At 53.7% G+C, this 21,729-nt stretch overlaps 1 protein-coding gene and 1 long non-coding RNA gene across 16 annotated transcripts in view; one reads left to right on the forward strand and one right to left on the reverse strand.

Moving 5' to 3' along the window:
- The window catches only part of LDB3 (LIM domain binding 3), a 69,349-nt gene that overhangs the window by 26,253 nt on the left and 21,367 nt on the right, over window positions 1-21,729 (forward strand). For 6 of the 15 annotated variants that reach the window (XM_035266116.3, XM_078345364.1, XM_035266119.3 and 3 more), the window contains 2 exons: window positions 12,170-12,358; window positions 15,510-15,655. In XM_035266116.3, the coding sequence (XP_035122007.2) occupies window positions 12,170-12,358; window positions 15,510-15,655 (335 nt within the window). Of the gene's footprint in view, window positions 1-5,523; window positions 6,300-12,169; window positions 12,359-15,509; window positions 15,656-21,729 lie in introns of those variants that run through there. The other 9 variants (XM_054242876.2, XM_078345367.1, XM_035266122.3 and 6 more) reach the window with 2 other exon arrangements.
- LOC128929274 (uncharacterized) lies at window positions 14,695-17,710 on the reverse strand. Its single transcript, XR_008475459.2, has 2 exons — window positions 17,547-17,710; window positions 14,695-16,554 (listed from the first exon to the last, which is right to left on the reverse strand). It is a non-coding gene; the product is annotated as an uncharacterized LOC128929274 (long non-coding RNA).

Below are 21,729 nucleotides of genomic sequence, written 5' to 3' on the forward strand. Positions count from 1 at the left end.
GCCCAGCACACAGTGGCCATGGGATCCTCACAGAGTAGGACTCTGGAGCCAGCTTAGACTTGATGTGGATTTTATTTTTGGACCAATATTTTGACAACTCAGGTTGCTCCCATTCTCTGACCAGGCATCCAAGCCTAAAGTGGGGTCCTCCCAGGCCTGCCAAGGATGGCACGCAGTCCCAATAACATTTCTTAACCCTTCAGTGCCTTCAGGGCATCTAGAGAGTCCACAATGAAGTGACGTCTGATTTAGCACAAAAGTTCAGCTCCAGCTACTTTGAGTGCCAGAGCCCTCGGCCCTCTCCCCCGAGCTGTGCTCCACTGTCCCTGAGTGCTGCTCCCATGCTTGTCTTGCCCTCCTCTTAGAAGCCACCCATGTGGCTGTTTCAGTGAACAATGCAGATGTTCCCAAACATTTGATGCAGGGGTCTTTAAATCACACACCCCAGAGCAAGTGGCTTCAAAATCCCCAAGGGTTCCTTCCAGCAAGAGGCCAGCAGGGGGCCTTTTTCCTCCCTCCTGAAACATAGAGCCCTGTCTTCCAGGCCCCTGCGGCTTCCTTCAGGTTCTTTAATTTTCTGCTTCCCTCTAGTATGCAAGGAGGTCAGGCTCAGCTTGTGCCTCGTTAACCGGATGTCATTAGAACAGGAAAGAGTACTGTGGAGGTGGATTGCAGCAATCTTTTGTCTTTTCTTTCTCCTGGGGTATTCACAGGCTCTGCAAAGTTATTGAGTGAGGACAGCACAAAAGCAGTAGTGAGGGTGGTCCCCAGGCCTCGTCCTTGGCCTTCCCCATTCCCTCCTTCCAGGAGCATTTCTTGAAGTTTGTTCTGCCTGGTCTTGAGGGTATTTCAAGGGTGGGAGATTAGTCTTTCCCCCAGCAGCCTAACCCCACGAAAGTTTGCTTCAGCCCAGCAAAAGGCAGCTTTCTGAGCCTCTCCCTGAGTCAGGGAAATCTGGAAAGAGGGTCTGGGAAATGGCTCCAGTTGACTTCCTCCCTCAGTCTCAGGCAACTTCCCTCGCCCCATCAGTACCTCCCTCTGGGGTCTCAGGCCCTGCATTAGAGGCTCTGAGACATCCAGCCAGCCTCTGCCCACATCTGGAGGGGCTCCTCTCCCTTCTGATTTTAATTTCTGGAGGGTTGTCCTCATGGGCAGAGCCACCCATGTCACTGAATCCCAAGCAGTTATCCCATAGATCCAGAGGCAGGTACAGTAGGTGTAGCAGTTCTAATCTGTCTGTAATTCAAGCCTAAAGCAGTGTCTGTGGTCATTGGTCATGGCAGGGCCCCAGGCTCACCCATGTTGCAATCTGAGCAGAAGGGAACACGACTTGTCCCACCCTGGTCCAGGCCGGTCAGGGGTCTTGCTCCTCAGGGGCCTGAGCCACACTTCTATCTGTCCCCACTTGAAGCTGCACCCCTAGACTCTCCTGACCCATCTTGTTGGCTGAGAGTAGCTACCACTTCCTTCTCTTTCTCCTCCCAAATCCCAGCAGGGATTCTAAGAATCTATCTTGAAGGCTGAGTTTCCCCAGGGAGGCTTCACTGTAAAGTGCTTCCAAGTGTCTCACTCCAGCAGAGCCTGTGTTTGCCAAGCCTATGCACAGTGGCACCTACGCAGTCTTATGCCCATGCCAAGGTGCTTTGTCTTCCTGGTGTGGTGTGGTGAGAAAGTCAGCAGGAATGTTGAATGAGTAGTGTCAGGCATTCTGCACCAGGCAGGGGCTCTGGTGAACTCTAGGTCAAGTATGAATCCACATGTCAAGAATACCTTGCAAACTTTCCCTTCACCTCCATCACTGCTCGACCTCCAAGCCCCACCCCCTGCAGAGTCCCACGGCAGCTCACAGCCCTCTTCTCTGGCTCCTGGCTCCTGATAGTATCTCCGTGTCTGGTAGCATGTAGCTTCCATCTGAGGCTTCCTGCTGCTTCCTGCTAATGTGCTTAGGAAACCATCCAGACTGGCTAGAACATCAGCCTCCTGCCTACTTCCACATAAAAGCTACTCTAGTACGTATAGGTGACGCTGTGGCTCCCCAGTTTCCACTGGAGGTAGCTGAAATAGTGACTCCATCCCACAAGCTGAGCCCTAATCTCAGAGTAGTCGCCACAGCTTCCTTCTGAATTTGAAAAGACATTCTGGGCCCTGATCATCCAAAAGGTCAGATCCACATTGGGCAGACACGTTAGGGATAGGGCTGGGGACAAGCTGGGCCCCGTGCCAGGAAGAGCTTGGATCTGTGAGGCATCTGGATCCCACAGCTTGGGGAAACCATCCTGGATGTAGCCCAGCATATAACCCAGACATGCCCCTGATCCCTCATAGGTGCAGCCTCTGTGTTTCCCTGATGCCCACCTGGGTAAAGAGCTCTGCCTCTCCCCATCTTTCCAAGCGTTAAGAGCAAAGTTGATCTTAGTGAAGAGTCCCTAGAGTGGCTGCAGGTGAGGGTTGCATCACATAGCCCTTACATCCCAGACCATATAAAAAGCCTTCCCTGCCCCTTCTTCATCATGTAGCCATTAAGCTTCTTCCAGCAAAATGCTCGGGCTCACTGGCTCCCCGTCTTCCCTCTTGCAGCCTCGCAGATGCCCCCTCCCCTCTCTCTGCTGCGCAGTCTCTCAGTTTCGCCCCCCGCTGCAGCAACCTCGCTTGCACGCACAGGACCCTGCCACCAATGCCTCCCAACCCCCACCTTGCCAAAGCGCCCCTTGTAAGAAGGCAGTGAAAAAAGTACCTCTCTTTTTTTTTTATTTTGAGTCCCTGGTGTTCTGCCACCCTAGCAAGTTTGAAAACTACACTGGAGCACCAGGGATGTTGCTTCAGGTGCTGCCGCCCAAGCAGCCCCTGGGGGGTCTTCTTCCTTGCCCTTGCTCTCCTGTCTCTTTTCCTCTCTCCTGTGCCTTCCTCTCCTAGCTCCTTTCCTTGGCTAGCTGAGGATTTCTAAACAGCTCCAAGCAGAGCATGCTCACTAGATCGGACTCTCCAGGACTCTCCCTGACCCTGTCACTAAGCACTGATGGCAAACTCACCCAGCCACCACGGGCCTTGCTAGGACTTGGCGATTTACAAGCAAACTTTGCCTGATCTTGTGCCGTGTTCTAGGCAGTGTCTATGGGATGGTCAGGACTGTTGGTAGTGCTTTCAGCAGCGCTCAGGGAACCCCGCCACTTGGCCTTTGCTCGTGCAGTCTCCACCCCTTCACTCCGACCTCAGACAGGCAGGTGTGTGGCAAGGGAAGAAGACTCCAGCACTTAGATTGTGATTCTCCCCTGTGTTTCTGTGTGGCTTTAGGACATTAATGTGACCTCTCTGGGCTTCAGCTTCCTCTTAGTATAAGGAAAATTTGGACTAGAACTGTGGTTTTCAAATATGTTATATATTAGCAGTGGGCCCCTTTTGTCAAACAGTCTTAGACAGAGACCCAGTATGCAGGACTCAAGGGGTGGAGAGAAAGAGAGACTGCCAGGGAAAGTGGGTGGAGGACTGTGGAACTCTGTGAGTGTGGAGATGTGGGGGCCAGCCTCTGATGACTGTTACTGTGCAGAAATATAAGGCCAGCACTGCCACATCTTTTCTAAGACTTAAAGTTGCTCTTCCTGACTTTATATGCTAGTAATTCACTTTTTCTTTTGAGATGAAGTGTTGCTCTGTTGCCCAGGCTGGAGTGCAGTGGTGCAATCTCGGCTCACTGCAACCTTCACCTCCCGGGTTCAAGCGATTCTCCTGCCTCAGCCTCTGGAATAGCTGGGATTACAGGCATGTAACACTATAACTGGCTAAGCCTCCCGAGTAGCTGGGATTACAGGTGCCCGCCACCATGCCTGACTAATCTTTTTTTTTTTTTTAATGGAGTCTCACTCCTACCCTCTTAATGTGAGAAAAAAAAATGAAATAGAATCTCACTCTGTCACCCAGGCTGGAGTGCAGTGGCACGATCTCAGCTCATTGCAACTTCCACCACCCAGGTTCAAGTGATTCTTCTGCCTCGGCCTCCCAAGTAGCTGGGACTACAGGCACGTGCCACCACAACCGGCTAATTTTTTTATTTTTAGTAGAGACAGGTTTTCACCATATTGGCCAGGCTGGTCTCAAACTCCTGACCTCGTGATCTGCCCACCTCTGCCTCCCAAAGGGCTGGGATTACAGGCATGAGCCACTGTGCCCGGCCAACTTCTTTTTGTTTGAAGGTAATTGCAAATTCAGTGCAGTTGTAAGAAATAATACAGATCCTATGTTCCTTTCACCTAGTTTCTCCCAATGGTAGCATCCTGCAGATGAAACCACAACCAGGATACTGACATTGATACAGGCAAGACATAGAACTTCCATCACTCAGGATTTTCCATACTGCCTTTTTACAGTCATACCCACTCCCCTCCAGCACCCACCCACCTCCTTAGCCTCTGGCAACCACTAATCTGTGATCTGTCCTCCATTGCTATAATTTTGTCCTTTTCAAGAATATTATGTAAATGGAATCGTATAACATGGGACCATTTAAGATAGGTCATTTTTTAATCAGCATAATTCCCAGGGGTCACCCAAGTGGTTGAGTGCTCCAATAGTTCATCTATTCCCTTTTATTGCTAAGGAGCATCTCATGGTATGGACTTAGAAATTAATTTTTAAGTCAAGTTTTAAACACTGTACAGGTTAAACATACTGTGTTTGTGGCTAGGTGGGGCCCTTTGGCCCCCAGTGGGCACCTCGGTCTGGAGGATGCTATTGGCCCTTCCAGCCTAGGGTTCTGGCGCCTGCAGCACTGGCCTTTCTCAGGTGCTCTCTTCCGCCATTCATCCCCATGTTTTTGGCTGCTGCTTGCCTGCTCTGTACTGTGCCCTCAGCTGAGCAGGTGTGGGTTGAGCCCCAAGAGTCCCCACTAGTGGGAAGTGGTGGGAAGTCCTAGCTCTCTATCTGTAATGGTGGCCTTGTGGGTGAGCACGTGTGCCCGGGCTGCACTCAGGCCTGGCGGACGGGGCGGGCAAGGGCCATGTGTGAAGGCTTCTCTCTGGGGACAGTGAAGGCTTGCCCACCAAACCTCATCATGGGTGATAGGCGCTCCTCCTTCTTGATGCCCAGCTAGAGGACAGAGATGATGCAAGGTGCACCTGTCTATCTGGTTCAATCCTGAGAGATCAAAGCCAAAGCAGCCCTGTCCAGCCCTCACTAAATGGGCCAGGGAAGCCCCCTTTGCTCAGTCTGCCCCAGGACCATTAGCCAGGTCCCTTTGCCATGGCCTTCACTCACTCATGTCAGGGGCTTCAGTCCCTCCATCCTGGTCCCCAGGACTCTGGGTCTTGCCCTAACCAAGGCCTGACCACTTAGAATGTACCCTATGGATTCTATAACTTCTCCAAGCCCATTGCCCCTCTGCCCTCTGCCCTCTGCCCTCCCACGCCCTCTGCCCCAGATGTTAGACAGGGGAATGGTGAACACATCCCCTAACCCCTTTCATTCTTCCTCTCTTCTCTCTCTTTCTTCTCTCTCTCTCTCTCTCTCTCTCTCTCTCTCTCTGTGCCACAGGGAAAGGTTTGAAACGGAACGTAACAGCCCACGTTTTGCCAAATTGCGCAACTGGCATCATGGCCTTTCGGCCCAAATCCTTAATGTTAAAAGCTAAAAGGCTGCCTGGAATCCCCCCACCCCGACAGGCTGGACTCCCTCCCTCCTTCCCCCCACACAGATCTGGCATGTGAGCCCCACGGTGATGCTTGACAATGTATAACTGTGCTGGGGGCACCTCTGATGGCCAACCGCAGCATTTCTGCCTTCTGCCCACCCCAGAGCCAATGCTGGGGCCCAGCCCCCTGCAGCTCTGCACCTCCCAACCTCACCCCCAGGGAAACCCTCACTACCCCCCAAATAGTCTGTAGCCTGAGCTTTTGCCCTCTGCACAGGGCCTTAGCTGTAGACCCGAGAGGGCAAGAGGGGTTTGCTGGCATAACACCCCAGAACCAAGGGAAATGAATGGGCCACTGCTCCGTTTCCCAGCATCCTTAGCTCCTGGCCTCATGCCCTCCTAGAATGAGTCACCTGTAGATCAGGGTCTGGGAAAGAGGCTGAACCCTGGCCCTGCCCAGCTCCCTTGCTGCCCTCTGGAGCCCAGGGCAGCCCAGAATAGGGCTCTTTGAAGAGGAAGTGGAAGCCCCAGGGTATATGAGGCAGAGACCCCTCCTGGCAGTGGTGAGATGGAGTCGTGCACCCTCCTTTCTGTACTGTGTGTGCTGGCTCCATAGTTCTCTCTTCTGTACATATAAGCATGCTTGTTCTGAAATAAAGAGGATTTGAAGTGAACCACACCAAGCCCCAGTCATGCTGTGCCTGTGTGTGTCCCACCCAAGAGGAGCTTTAAGGGCAGGATCTGGGACAGAGAGAAGACAGGCACCAGCAGAAGAGGGGCAGGGGCAGTGGCCACCAGTCCCAGGACCCAGCATAACTCTGCTCCTGCTACTCTCCTACCCAACAGGTCCCGAGCCCAGCTGCAACTCAGGGTGGGAGGATGGTGGTGGGAATCTGTGCTGAGGTCTCTGGGCAACCTTAGTCACTCACAGGACAGTGTGTATGGGAATACTCGAATGCCCCCTGCCTCCCCTCCCACACCCTGCTGCAGCCAGCAGACTGAGCCATCATCCTGCCCCGCCCCATCAGAAGGCACCCGCAAGCTGTTCTCCCAGGAAGGAGCTACTTATGCTTGGTCCTGGTCCAGAGGCAAAAGGAAGGCTCCAGTGGGCACACGTGGGCTGAGGAGCAGTTCACAAGAGAACTCGAGGGGCCAGGGCCGGGGCTTAGGGGGGAAGAGATGGAAAGCAGCGTCTTGCTCAAGTGGCAGGAGGCAGGAGGGTTGGGAAGGCTTCCACCTGGGTCTTGCTTCCAGCTACCACCTACCTGTGGCCTTGTCCTAGTCCTGAGCATTTAGGAAGGGCTAGGAAGAGCAGCAGCAGCCAAAAAGATCCCAGCCAGGCCTTGGCTCATGTCCTGCTGAGCTGTGAGCCACAAGCTAGCGCCCCATTCACCTGACCCAGGCCTGACCACTTAGAAGGTAGAAAGTACCCCATGGATGGCAAAGCTTTTCCTGGCCAATTCCATGTTACTTCCCATTGTGTGAAATCACAGGCTAAAGACTTGAGAGCGGCAGCACTTACGTTAGAAGCAGATGCTGAGGCCCAGCCCTCAAAGCTCTCCTGCCTCCTCTGTGGCTGGACTGGCCAGACCCCAGCACCCATTCCTGCTGCCTGGGCGTAGGCTTTCCCTCTGCCTCCAGGAACCTTAGCAATCCCACCAGGAAGGGTTGGTGTGGGAGGCCGCTGTCTCCTGCCCATCCACCCTGAAATGCTCCCTAAAGCCCCCTGCCAACCTATTCTGGCCTCCCACCTCAACCTGCCTGCAGTCTGATGCCTACACCAGGCAGACTTCATCCTGGCTGGAGGATTCCCAAGGGGAGAAAAGGAGGATAGCTGCCTTCATCTAGGCTTCCTGGAGCACACCCATATTTGGCTCATGTTTTTTTGGAGGCCTTGCAAGGCCCAAGGGTGGGTTGGGGGTAGGGGTCTGCCAGAGTAAGGTCCTGGGCAGTGGGTATCCTGAGGCTGGCAGAGAACCTCAGCCAACCACTAAGAATTGGTGGGTTCTTGGACCCCTGTTCCCAGGCCCCAACCTGCCGAAGCCCTCCTGGAACCACCATGTTGAACCCCTGCCTTCCCACTTATCCCAGATCCCTTCATGTAGTACCCTGGGGGCCCCAGGCTGGGTTTCATGTAAATCCCTAGGTATAAGCAGGAGCGATGTCCTCATTTAGCATCTGGTGTCTATGGGCATTTGTGAAGGTGCCTGACTGCTGTGGGTGCTAAAGGAATCAGAAAGGGCCGATGTGGCTGTGTTCCCAAAGCGAGGTTGGTCATGTATGGTCCAGAGACAGGGAGCATCCCTCCAACTGGTGGATCAAAGAAGGCTTCCTGGAAGAAGAGGTCAGTGTGTTTTTATCTTCAGGAATGGTTAGAATTAGGGTGGACACAGACACAAAAGGCTGGACAGATACTCTAAGCAGAACGAGCAGAGGTGCTGATGAGAAGTAATGTCCCAGAACCCCAAGTTAATCATTTTGGTTGGAAAGGAGAGAATGCAGGTGATGACATGGTTAGTAGTGGTCTGCACCAAGACTCCAAGGCCATGGTACTTTTGAATGTATTTTGAAGGCAAAGTGGAACTAGCAAAGGCTCCAGGGCACCTTTCACACTATAGTTGATGAGGCATTCTTTGCCTAGACCACAATGGCAATGTGGACCCTGGAGTTGCAGTGGAGCACTTCTGGGGCAAAGTGTTGCAGCTCAGGGTTCCCCTGAGCCACAGTCAGCAGGCATCAAGGTGGAATGTAGACTAGGTGGGTGGCAGCATGAATAATTTCAAGACCAATCACCTGACTGGCATTCTATCATCATCCAATCAACAGAGATTTTCATGCTTCACCATCTTAACCAACACAAGTAGCATCATCACCCCAAAAGTGGCAACCATCCCTTCCGCACTATCAATACATTCAGAAGGCCTCCACCATCACCAACAGTTCTGACCCAAGTCCAGTGACAACAACCCCAAGACCCAGCATCACCACCATCACTATCCCATCCTTTCCAGACAGAGTACCATAGTTATCAATAACAGCACCAATCAAACCCCACCATTCCCACCACCAAGGGCCACCATGGAAGAGCGGGGGCACACAGTCAACATATTCCACCTTGATGCTGACCAGACTGAGGGAAGAGATGAGCTGAAAAGGGGGCGACGTGTTTCTCCTGGCCACACCATCCCCCCCATGAAGCCATGAGCATTTGGGTCTAGTTTGGTTTGATTTGATTTCTGCTTAGATGTTTAAATGTAATTATCACCAAGGCAGGAGGAAACTGTAGATCTTAGAGCAGGCTGGGGTGATCTCACCAGCACTGTCTTTAGCAACGAAGCCAGGGCCAAGTAACTTCTCTGCAGTGTTTGCTCTATGATGCCCCTGTTAGGACGCTTCTGGGGGCTCGTGGAACTTCAGGTAGAAACTGACCTGGAATAAGATCCTTCAGGATACCCTTCGATGCCTCCTCTGCCTTCCCTAGGCCCTGGCTTCTTTGAGTCTTTAGACAGTGGTCCTAGAGAGGATGCCACTCAAGAAGAACCCCAAGCAGCAGTCTCACTCACATGCACACCCAGATACACCTGGTGGTGATCATTGGCCTGGTGCTGTGGTCAATGATGAACTTCCTAGGGCCCACATCCAGCTCCAACTTCATGCCCTGGAATGCAGGGTTTTTTGGAGATATGGCTGGGGAGAGCAGCAGGTAAGATGGCCTAACAGTGAATTGGAGCCAAGGACACAGGCAAAGCCAACTTCCTATTTGTCCTGCGGAATACTGTCCCCAACCTGGACACTGTCAGTGCCCTTGTCCTGTGCAGTATCCTCATTTCCCAGCAGCCTACTGGAAGTGTGGAATAGAGCCATGGAGCACAGATCAAGGAGGCCAGTGTTCTGTGTCAGCCCAAGCCATCGTCTGCCATACCTGCCCACACTGAGAGGAAGGTCTGAGCAGCCAGCTCAGTGGTGTGGCTTCAGAGACTGCAGCTACTCCTCTGGGGCCGTCACATCACTGGCATGGCTTCCAGAAGCAAGGTTCTTTGACAAGCAGCTCATGGAAGAGTCAGGGCCAGGCACGGCTGCACGCCTGCAAGCTGGGCTACCCAAGCCTGCCTTTTTCTGAGCACTAAGTCAGGGAAGACCTGGGCAGGATGTAGCCACTGCTCTTGCCCATCCCGAAAGCTTCCCACACAGTTATGGAGAAGCATGGCACTCTCTCCCATGAGGGTAGTCTACCCTCAACCTTGTCACTTCTCCAGCTCTATTCTTCTGTGACCTCTCACATTATTTCATGCCCTTTTTACCATACACCTCACCAGATGGAGGAAAGCAATTCACTGATGCTTCTGCAAACAGCTCAGGGTCCGCTTGCATTCCTATCTTGAGCAGACCCCGGTAGTGCCAGCTACTCCAAGTGTGGCCCACAGACCAGCAGCATCAGCATCACCTGGAAGCCTGTTAGAATGTGGACTCTCGGCCAGGCATGGTGGCTCATGCCTATAACTCCAGCACTTTGGGAGGCCGAGGCAGGCAGATCACCTGAGGTCAGGAGTTTGAGGTCAGTATGGCCAACATGGTGAAACCCCATCTCTACTAAAAATACAAAAATTAGCCGGGCATGGTGGCACATGCCTGTAATTCCAGCTACTTGGGAGGCTGAGACAGGAGCATCTCTTGAACCCAGGAGGCGGAGGTTGCAGTGAGCCGAGATTTCGCCACTGCACTCCAGCCTGGGCGACAGAGACAGAGCGGGACTCCATCTCTGAAAAAAAAAAAAAAAAAGGAAATGTGGACTCAGACTCTCAGCCCTGTCCCAGACCTACTCAACTAGGACTTCATTTTAACAGGATCCCCAGGGGCTTCAAGCACACACGGAAGTTTGCAAGGTGTTATAGTGGCAAAGGCTCAAGCCCTTTTCTGCCACTTTGCAGCTTTGTGATGTTTTACTAGAGACATGATCTCTCTGGACCTCAGATTTCTCATCTACAAAATGAGGGTCACAATCCCCATCACTCAGGGAGGTTGAAAGGATAAAATGGAGTGATAGGGTAATTTCTTATACTGTAGCAAGCTCAATAATGGAAAGTATTGTTATTCTAATCATTTCCAATAAGAATAGTGCCTTTTATTGGGGAAAGATTCTACTTGGTTTATTTCTTCCTCTATGAGGTACTGGCGAAGGATTCAAATCAAAACAACCTTCAATCAGATGCTGCTATTCTTACTGATGAGTTGTAGGACCTTGAGCAACTGAATTCTCTTTGTTACCATTTCCTCATCTATTAAAGAGAGTCCATGATACCCTATCAGAGGGCTGCTGTGAGGAAGTAAAGACATCATAATGAATGCCTGGCGCAAAGCATGAGATCAATAAACAAACTGCATAGTATGGGGAAGTCGTTCCCACCTGCAGGAGCTCTATTTATCCAGTTGCTGTTGTTGCAAATCCAAATACAAGTCAAAGAGAAAAGAATGTGCATTGCTTTGCTTTCCTATAATTTAATTTCTATTCTCTGCCCACCCCATTTCACAGGTAGCAACCCAGCTCTGACTGCTCTTGTCTTCCTAGAGTGGGTCTAGGGAAGAAATGCTTGCAGAATGCCAAGGCACTCAGGGTGGGGGCGTGTGGGCACACCCTGGTCCTCTGTCAGATTCTGCTTGCACTGGCATCTGCGGAGACAGCCCCATCCCATTTGGTCCACAGAGTGGACAGAGTGATCATCTTTCTCTTTTTCAGTTACAAGGTCTTTCAGATCTGCAGATGCTCAGGACCATGTTCTAGTCACTCTTGGGTGCATGACAAATCCTCTACGGCACCCAGGCCACACAGAGGCATGGGGATCTTTGGGCTATTTCAGGTCTTCCTGGCCCCTCTACATGGGCATGGGGAACCCTGGGGTCCTGCCACTTCCCCAGGGTTGACCTTGAAAAGGGGCACAGGGGCTTCTATTCTTGGATCCCCATGCCACATTGCCCACTTGCGTCCAGGTAACCTTGCTCTGCCTGGCATGGTAGCTTTCAGTCATGTGGGTTGTTGGTGCCCTGAGTCCTTTGGAGCCCAAAGCCCAGGTTCTCACAACCCCAGAGCCTAAGCCCTTGGCACTCAATTATCTTCCCGCTGCTTTTTTTGCTGCATCCTCCCTTCCCAAGGTAGCATATGCCCCTGAGTGAATGGGGAAGGATGAAAACAGGATCAGGGAGGAACTGGGTAGATAATTCCATCAGCTTTTCTACCACACTATGTTTTGCTGAGAAAGAAAAATTAGGGAATACAGAAAAAATTGAGGAGTAGGGGTGGAACATTCCTTCAGGATTGAAAAAGTTTTTGATGTTACTGGGACCCTCTTGTGGTCTGAGCCTTTGCTCCTGGGATCCCGGAGAAGTTCCTTCCCTGAACTGGAAGACACACTCTCTGAGGATCCTGCTCTGTTTGCAAGGCAGGTGGTATTTTCAGCCCAGCCTGACTCTGCTGCAGCCACCTGCCCCCACACAGAGGGGACCCACAGGGTCTCCAGCCTCCCTTGACCTGTCTTTTTGGTCCTGCCCCATCAGCACCCCTATTGAGCATGCGCCGGTGTGCACCAGCCAGGCTGCCACCCCACTGCTGCCCGCTTCCGCCCAGCCACCTGCTGCTGCCTCTCCCAGTGCGGCTTCGCCACCCCTGGCCACAGCTGCTGCTCATACTGCCATCGCCTTCGCCTCTGCCACAGCCCCTGCCTCAAGCCCCACCAACAGTCCAAGGTAACTGGCCCACAGGTGCCGGGCCTGACCCTGGGGAAGGGAGGCAGGAGACACCCCACTCTGGGTCCCCCTGTGGCCAGCTATGTCCAAGGTAGTTAGGGCCCATGGGCCTGGAGGAAGCCAAGGCCAGCGCTGCTTGGTGCAGAGTGTAAAGGGGAAGCTGAGGATGAATTTTAGGGCTGTGCACCACTGTGGCAGGGACTGTCACTCTGCTCCCCAGGGACACATACAACAGTGAGAGAGGTAACAGTCTCTTTCTCTCTCTCTCTCTCACACACACACACACACACACACACACAAATACACACACTCATATACACACAGATAACAAAAGGGGACTGTGTGGAAAGTCTTTGTTCCTGGAATTCAAATTAGGTAGAATAAAGGTTGTCTTTGTGGGCTGGAGAAATCAAGGAGGGCTCCCTGGATGAGGGAGCGTTGAACTGGGCATGGAAGGCAGGTAGGATTTGGTCAGAGAGTTTAGCCATGAACTTCCCACTTCCCCTCTGCTCTCTTCGGAGAAGGATGCTAACACCAGAGACACCTGGTATAATACGATTTGAAAGTAAGCTCCACAGCTTACTGCATGTAACCTTGAAAAAGTAACTGAAGCTCTCCGAACCTCAGTTTCCTCGTCTATTAAGATGTTTACCAAACACCTATTATATAGGGTTATGAGAGAAAAAAAGTCTGTAAAACACCAAACACAAAGGAACAAGTATTGTGAGTTCCTTCATCCCAACCTGCCCTTCTAGACACCCAGCAAGGCAGAGACCAAAGGCCAGGGGAGAAAAGAAGAGGCAGAGGGGTCAGGCTGGCAGGTCACTCTGTAGTGGCATGTGGCACATCAGGCTACATGGAGCCAGCTCTCTGTCTGGGCTTCCAAGGGTCAGCCAGTTAGTGTTTGGGGTCAGAGCCCAGGTGTCCCAGCCTCCCACCCTGGCCCCCAGGGTTTGATGGGGATGACATGCATCTTGGATTAGGATGGGTAGGTCCACGGTGCAGCCTAAGGTGGGACTGATGTGGGAAAACTGGCTTGAAGGCCTGTCTGCTGCCCCCATCCCAGGCTTCACGTGACCCACATGGTGCCAAGCCCAGCCTTTCCCCAGCCCAATTCAAGCCTGAAGGAGGAGCCTAGCCCTGGGTTTCCAGGGGTGGCTTCATCCCAGTTTCCTGGGGGGATTTAGGACGCTACTTCCTCTCTCTATACCAGACTCTCTTCACATAATGGCCTTGCTACTTGCATAATGAAGAGACTTTGAGGAGGGCAAGAAATGTCCCTGTTGTTGAGCGGGAAGAAGCCTCCTAATTTGAATGGTGGGGGGCTATAGACACAGGAGCCCTACAGGCAACCATCCCTGGGGCCCCAACCCTGCTCAAAGGCAGGCACCAGCACCAAGCTCAGGTCTCACTATCCTGGGCCTGCTCACCGCAAAGCTCCTGGAGTCCTCCCTCCCTTCCCTTTGCCTTGCAGGAGAGCTGGGGCCTGGGTGGAGCTTGGAGAGCAGCACCGTGCTGCCCAGCAGGGAGTGGGGCTGGAGCAGAAGGGGTCACAAGGTTGCACTCTGAGCAAAGCAACCTCCGCTCCTCGCACAAGGGCCGGGGTGGAGCTGGAGCTGAGGGAGTCCATGGGAGGCAAGTGAATACCCCAGCCTTTAATGGGGGCATGACTTCAGAATTTTCACTGGATGCCATAAATTTTCACTGCTCACTGCTGCCTTTCCCATTGCCAGTCCCTACTCAGGAGCTGTAGCTCCTGGGCTGCGAGCAAAGTGTCCTCCACTGATGGAGCCCAGCCAAGACCACTGCCCCTTGGCCCACCCCCAGTCACCATGGAAGCCCCGCACCCCTTGGACACTGTCTCTTCCTCTTCCATGGAGACCTCAACTCTGCTGGTCTCAGCACAGGAATCTATCCAGAGAAGGGCAGGTGGGCCTGGGGAGGGGAGACAATGGCTTCACTCAGCCAGAAACTCAGCAGCTTGACAGGGCAAGTGTGCACAGCCCCCAGGTCTGGGATGCCACAGGCTCCCTGAGGTCATTTTACCTCTGCCTTGTCTGGGACAGCCCCTCGGAGCTCTCTGGATCCACTCAGAAGTTTGGTTCTTATCCCAGGACCACCCCCTTCTCAGAGCCCTGGAAAGAAAGGCACTTACCCTACAGCTCTGCCCAGCAGGGATCAGCAGGCCCCAGGCCCTTGAGGAACAGACAGAAGGAAGGCAGGAAACCATGGGGGGCTGGCAGGCAGGGCTCACTTCTCCAGCACCTCCAGAATGACCCATTTTCCCTGGGTGTGGGCATGTGATCCCCTTTGAGATCTGAAAGACCAGGGACATGTTCTGCAAGGCATTCATTAGTTTTAAATGAAGAAGAAAAAGGTTTTACAAACAAATACAGTTTGGGAACACTGGATCAGACAAGGCTTAACAGGCTGCTGGATTCCAGTTCTCAGCACCTTCAGCTCTCCGGGAGGAGAGGCCATGCACAGACTCTCCTGAGGGTAATGAACTAGGACACTTTTATTTTTTTCCATCTCTTTGACCCCACTGTCCCTGGGCCACAGACAGGGAAAGGTGACCCTAGGCCCCTTGACAACTAACCCAGTTGGAGGAAGGCGACAGGAATTCTATGCAGAAGAGGTGTGTGTATTGGTTGTGGGGAGTGGCCTTGTGGGGAGGTGGGGAGCTCCTGACTTCCCCCAAGCATCTGTGCCCAGAAACCTGAGATTTTGCTGTTCCTTTCAGCAACAATAGAAAAGGGTAGGCAGAAGAGGCCATGTGGTTAGGGACTGAGGTGCCCCACGAGGTCAAGGGGGTAGGTAGTTCTGACCAGGGCCATCTCCTCTCCCCTGGGCTCTTCCACAGTCCTGCCCCGGCAGTCTCCATGAGTGAAGGATCTTCCCAGTGTCCTCCCGTCTGGCTGGTGGCTTCCTCCCTCTCTCCAAAGGCGGTGGCACTAGCTACCCAAGGAACACCCTCCTCCCCTCCAAGACCCCTGTGGTCCTTCCGCCACAGTTTCAGGCAGCTCCCCAGGGATGTCTCTGTCAAGTGTCCTCACAAGGGCTTCTGAAGACCCAGGAGCCAGCCTGCCTTGGCTGCAGGCCCCAGTGGGGGCTGTCCTTCTTGCTATAACTCTTCCCCCCTTGGTTCCAGGCCCCAGACTTCTTCCTATGGCCCCGCAGCGGCCACCTCTTCAGCACCTGCCACCCACGCCAGCTACAGTGAGGGTCCTGCCGCCCCTCCACCCAAGCCCCGGGTTGTCACCACTGCCAGCATCCGGCCTTCTGTCTACCAGCCAGGTGAGAGGCAGAGCGGGAGGGGAGGCTGTCTAAGCCATGCGCGGGCTCCAGGAGTTGCAAGAGCCAAGAGGTGGCTCTGGGGTCACATCTCTAGAAGAATGGGCAGCAAGGCCTTGTTAATGAGGCTCCGTCCTCCATCCCCCAGTTATGGGCCAGAATCCTGTGGAGACTTCATCTGGCCTGGGAGAGACAGGTGGGCAAGAATGCAGTGGATGATTCTAAGGGAGACCAAAGGAGGACAGAGGTCTCTCTGGGTCAGGCGTAGTGACTCATGCCTGGAATCCCAGCACTCTGGGAGGCCAAGGCAGGCAGATCACCTGAGGTTGGCAGTTTAAGACCTGCCTGGCCAACATGGCAAAACCCCATCTCTACTAAAAACACAAAAATTAGCCGGAGGTGGTGGCAAACACCTGTAATCCCAGCTACTCGGGAGGATGAGGCCACTGCACTCCAGCCTGGGCGACAGAGTGAGACTCGATCTCAAAAAAAAAAAAAGTCTTCTTTGTGTCATCGCAGTGTGCGAGAGCTGGCCACAGCTATGGGGATACAGAACAGCACATACGGAGCCTCGACTAGGGAGCAGGTCCTATCCAGGCGCAGCAAGAGACCCCAGGGAAGTTTTCTCTGTGGCTGGAGCCCAGGGAGATGAGACAGGCACTGAGTCGGGGCAGGCGTTGCTTCGGGGGCTGTTTCATGAAGCTCCCTCTTGACAGTGGGGCTGAGTGTGGGCAGCCGAAGCCGCTTTTGCCCAAGACAGAGGCTGGTGTCAGGGCCTGCTCTGCTGTCGAAGGCGAAGCGCCTCATCCGTCCAGGCTGCGATGTTCATAGACACCTCGTGTTCTGGGGATGAAATGAAGCTCCCAGCACAGCGCCTGTCGCACGGGAGGTGCCCTCTGTCCCTACAGAGAAAGGGCAAAGACAGCCTGTTCTGAGGTGGAAACCCCTCAGGGAGAGGGGGCGTTTTGCAGTGGTGAAAAGCAGCGGGAAGCGGCAGCCCCTACGGAGACCTAGAACACGGGGAGGGAGACTGGAGAGGAGTTTGGAGGCGAAGCGGCGAGTGTAGGCGAGGCCTTGCCGGGGCGCAAGGAGGACATTTCCTGGGCAGGCGCTTCTGGCACCTTCCGGGGCGGCCGCCGGCTGTCCTCGCCCAGCCCGCCAGGCGGCGTCAGAGCTCCGGGGGTGCGCGGCCGGCCCGCCCAGCGTCTCCTTCCTCCTCCTCCTCCCCGGGCTGGGGCCCAGGCGGGCGAGACCTGCCGGAGCCGCGAGCCCCCGCGCCATTCCCAGGCCGCGCAGACGTTAACTCATTCCTGCCCGGGGGGAAGGAGGCGGCCGGGCGGGGGCGCGCTGTAGCCGGCCTGCCTTCACCTCCGTCTCCTGGAGGCCCAGCTGCCGAGTGGGTTCCGGGGGCGGCTGGCAGGCGGCCCCGGGCGAAGCGGGGCGTGTAGGCCCGAGACCCCCGTCCGCTCCTCAGCACTCCAGGCTCTTCGGACCCCCGCCTGGAGTGGGGGCGTCGGAGAGGGTGGGAGCCCGCGCAGGACCCGGAGGGCCCCAGACCGCCGCGGCCGCAGCCGCAGCTCTCCCCGGGACCTCCTCCAGGCCGAGGGCGGTGTTAGCAGGCCGGATCTTATCGCTGGCGCCCGAGCTAGGCAGCCGCTCCCCAGAACACATGGGGCCTGGGAGGGGGCGGACGGCGGCGGCGGCTGCTCGGGTACCCTGCGCGCTGGTCGCGGACGGCCACGTTGGCCCGCGGGACGGGCGGCGGCCGGGCGCTCGCGGAGAGCCAGGCCCGGCCCCCAGTGAGTCAGAAATCACCTTGTTTAATTACACATCCCGGTGCCCGCCGAGTGCGATAGAGGCCTTTTGAACTTGCCAATTAGAAATGAAATATCACCTTCTAATTTAGGCTGGTTTAATTCCGTCACGCAGAAATAGCAACAGCCCCGGGGCTCTGAGATGGGATATCAGGTCTCTCTTGGCAGGACGGTGAGCCAGGCCGAAGGATGCAGAGGCTGAGAGCGGCGAAGAGCCGCTGCCTGTTCGCTCCCCTCCGGGAGTGGGGGTTGCGACGTGGGGGGAGCAGAACTACTGGGCCGGGCCACGGAAGCCGGGGAGGTTCCTTTTCTGGGTGGGTACAGCCCCGGGCAAGGAAACCATCAAATCGGGGTCCAGATTCTGGACTGCCTCTGTGAGATCTGTGTGTTGTGGGGACCAGGCGCGGTGGCTCACGCCTGTAATCCCAGCACTTTGGGAGGCCGAGGGGGGCGGATCACAAGGTGAAGAGATCGAGACTATCCTGACCAACACGGTGAAACCCCGTCTCTAATAAAAATACAAAAAATAGCTGGGCGTGGTGGCGCGCGCCTGTAGTCCCAGCTACTCAGGAGGCGGAAGCAAGAGAATTGCTTGAACTCGGGAGGCGGAGATTGCCGTGAGCCGAGATCGCGCCACTGTCTGTACTACAGAGCGAGACTCCTCAAGAGAAAAAAAAGGGGGAGGGGTGGGCAGTGGATCCAGGAGTCTGGAAGGCCTTCCAATGGAGGGAAGTGACTGCCAGCCAGAGGAATAGGGTTAGTATTGCCAGAAGGAGGCAGGAAAGGTGGGACAGGGCCCGATTTACTTGAAAGGGGCGAACTAAAGCCTGTTTTGCTGCCTGGGGAGTTTCTAAGCGGGGATCTGCTGTTGAGTCTGGCTGCCTGAGCTCGTTTCAGCTAGGCAGTTCACCAGCTGAATGGCCTGGAGGCAGTCACTTAAGCTCTCCAAGCCTCAGTTCCTCATCTGTAAAATGGACTTGCAAATGTTATCTGCCTCCTTGGATTGCAGAGAGTAATTACTTGAAATAATGCTTGTAAAGGGGCCTGGGATTCGAAAGCTGTCATTTTAATGAGGGCAGCACCACCAAATAGAAAGAAATTTTCTAGTAGCCACATTTTTAAAAAGTAAAAGAAAGCAAGTGAAATTCATTGTAATATCTTTCCTTTGACTACATTTATTTAAAATATCAGGTGGGGAGCGGTGGCTCACACTTGTAATCCCAGCACTTTGGGAGGCCAAGGTAGGCAGATCACCTGAGGTCAGGAGTTGGAGATCAGCCTTGCTAACATGGTGAAAACTGTCTCTACTAAAAATACAAAAATTAGCCAGGTGTGGTGGCGGGTGCCTGTAATCCCAGCTACTTGGGAGGCTATGGCAGGAGAATCACTCGAACCCAGGAGGCAGAAATTGCTGTGTGCCACTGCACTCCGGCTTGGGCCACAAAGCAAGACTCTGTCTCAAAAAATAAATAAATAATAAAAGATCATTTTAACATACAATCAATATAAAATAATTATTAATAAGTCTTCAAAATCTGGTGTGTGTGTTACACTAAAAGCAATTCTCACTTCTCCGATGGACTAGCCATTTAAAGTGCTGATTGGCCACGCAGCACTATGTATTAGACAGCGCAGGATTAGGGGTTGTGGTCTTAATCTTCCTTTTTTTTTTTTTTTTTTTGAGACAGAGTTTCCATCCTTGTTGTCCAGGCTGGAGTGCAATGGCTTGACCTTGGGTCACTGCAACCTCTGCCTCCCGGGTTCAAGGGATTCTCCTGCCTCGGCCTTCCGAGTAGCTGGGATTACAGGCACCCGCCACTATGCTAGCTAAGTTTTTCTGTATTTTTAGTAGAGACTGGGTTTCACCATCTTGGCCAGCTGGTCTCGAACTCTTGACCTTAGGTGATCCACCCCCTCCTCGGCCTCCCAAAGTGCTGAGATTATAGGTGTGAGGAATGGCACCCAGCTAATCTTAATCTTTTTTAGCAGAGAATTGCACTTTACAAAGAAAGGAAAGGTCCAGGCGATGTGACTCACTCCTGTAATCCCAGCACTTTGGGAGGCCGTGGCAGGTGGATCATCTGAGGTCAGGAGTTTGAAACTAGCCTGACCAACATGGTGAAATCCCATCTCTACTAAAAATACAAAAAATTAGCCTGGTGTGGTGGTGGGTGCCTGTAATCCCAGCTACTTGGGAGGCTGAGGCAGGAGAATCACTTGAACCCGGGAGGTGGAGGTGGCAGTGAGCCAAGATCACGCCATTGCACTCCAGCCTGGACAGCAAGAGTGCAATGAGACTCTGTCTCAAAAAAAAAAAAAAGGAAAGAAAATGTTGCACAGAACCCCCTTGTCCATAATAGAGGGATGAAGCTGCTCTGAAGTTGTACTAGATCACCTCTCCCACTCTCTGTCCCTCGTGGTATTCCTGGAATCCCCTCTTCCCCCAGCATTTTGAGATTCTCTGCTATGCAAAGTTGTTAGGGAGGGTGACAATACCTCAAATCTGGGCTGTACACATTTACCAAATGCATGCACTATGTCACTGTAGCAGATCCCCACCATGCCCAGTGGGGCAGGCAGGGCGTCAGGCATTCCGCCACCAGTGAATAAACCTCAGTCTCAGGTTATCTGACTTTAAGACTTCCCATTTCCCTTCCCTGCTCTCCCCACACCCGATGTCCCCCACCACACACACCCCAGTCTAACTGGGCTAGGCTTCCCCAGGTGAGCAGCAGACCAGGAGACAGGCTGACAATACATCTGACCCTGGGACCAGATTGCCTCCGTCCTTGCCATCCTCACTCACATATAGTGACACACTATGCCTATGCCGGGTACTAGGCTAAGTTCTTTATATTTCTTACCTTCCCTTAATCCTCATAATAACCTTGTGAGATACTAAGAATTATCATTGTCATTTTTAGACAAAGAAATTGAGGCCCAGAGAGGTTAAGGAATTTGCCCAAGGACACAGAACCAGGAGGTGGTAGAGCTGGGTCCTGCAGCCGGGGCTCTTGGCTGTGCTCTCAAGACCCCACAGCATGGGGTTTCCTCCGAGTTGAAAATGATCCTCCCTGACAGGTTGCACCGAGACTTTCTGGAAACTGGACTCATGTTCCTTACAGAGGCAGCTTGGGATGGTAGACTAAATGGTTTTAAAGACGTATTCCCACTGACTAGCTCTGTCTGAGCCTCAGTGACCTCAAATGGAAAGGGGGAATAATGGGAAGACCGATTCAGATGGCGTGCTATGTGCCTCATTACCCCCTAAACATGAGGAAGATTCCTTTTGGAGAAGGTATTACCTTTTGAAGGCCTCACTCACAGGACGGCTTCAGGGCTGGGCTGTGAAGGGCTTTATCTCTTTTCTTCCTTCAATAACATGGATGGATCCTATCTACCTGGTCCCTACTCACCCCCAGCACAGGGGTTTCCAGGTCACCCAGCTCTGAAGGGTGGGTCACCTGGGAGTGGAAGGTGCAGAGTAGGAACCACAGGCTGCCCCGGGTGGCCCAGGGGATCCAGATGGAAAAGAGAGACTGGAGGTGGGGCCAGGGTCTTAAGCCCTAAGGATAACCTTCCTCTTTAGGTTGAGGCTGGAGTGCGGGGTCGGGGGCAAGAGTGGGGCGTGGGGGTGTGGGAACTGCCTTAGCACAGTCCATCCTGCCCAGGCTGAGCTTAGGAATGGGGAGGGAGGCTGCACTGACATGCTTCCTAGGGTGGGGGGAATGAGGCCTCTTTCTGGAAGAGCAGACTGAAATGAGGTGAGGCTTCTGGAACCTCCCTCACTGGAAGAGGAGGCCAGCTGGACCTTGTGTACAGGGCACAGCTGGGTCTGTCCTGGCTAAGTGTTGAGGGCCCAGGCCTGAGAGGGCTTTGGGTAAGCAGTTGCAATGCTTTTTCTGTGCTGTGACCCCAAAAAGGTTTTCTGCTCTCAGGGAGCTGGAGGAGGGGGTGGCAGAAATGAGGTAGCGCCTTCTCTTCCCTGCACTCTGACTGCCTGCGCAATCTCTACAGTCACTCTCAGCTTCTAGCAAAGCGATATGGAGGTCCAGAGGTCCCCAGGGCAGCCACGGGCCAAGCAAACAGCTGCACCTGGGCTGTGTCACCCTAGAGTGTCTGCCCAGCACCCTCAAAATGCCTTATTCAAGATCCCCCACCCTAATCAAACCAAGACGGAATTTCTCCCCAATACAAATCAAGCCAAGCTGTTTTTCAAGAAAGTAATTGTAGCCAAACCTGAAACCTGAACCTGAAAACCCA

Source organism: Callithrix jacchus, chromosome 12 (genome assembly GCF_049354715.1).
Source record: "Callithrix jacchus isolate 240 chromosome 12, calJac240_pri, whole genome shotgun sequence".
Taxonomy (NCBI): Eukaryota; Metazoa; Chordata; class Mammalia; order Primates; family Cebidae; genus Callithrix; species Callithrix jacchus.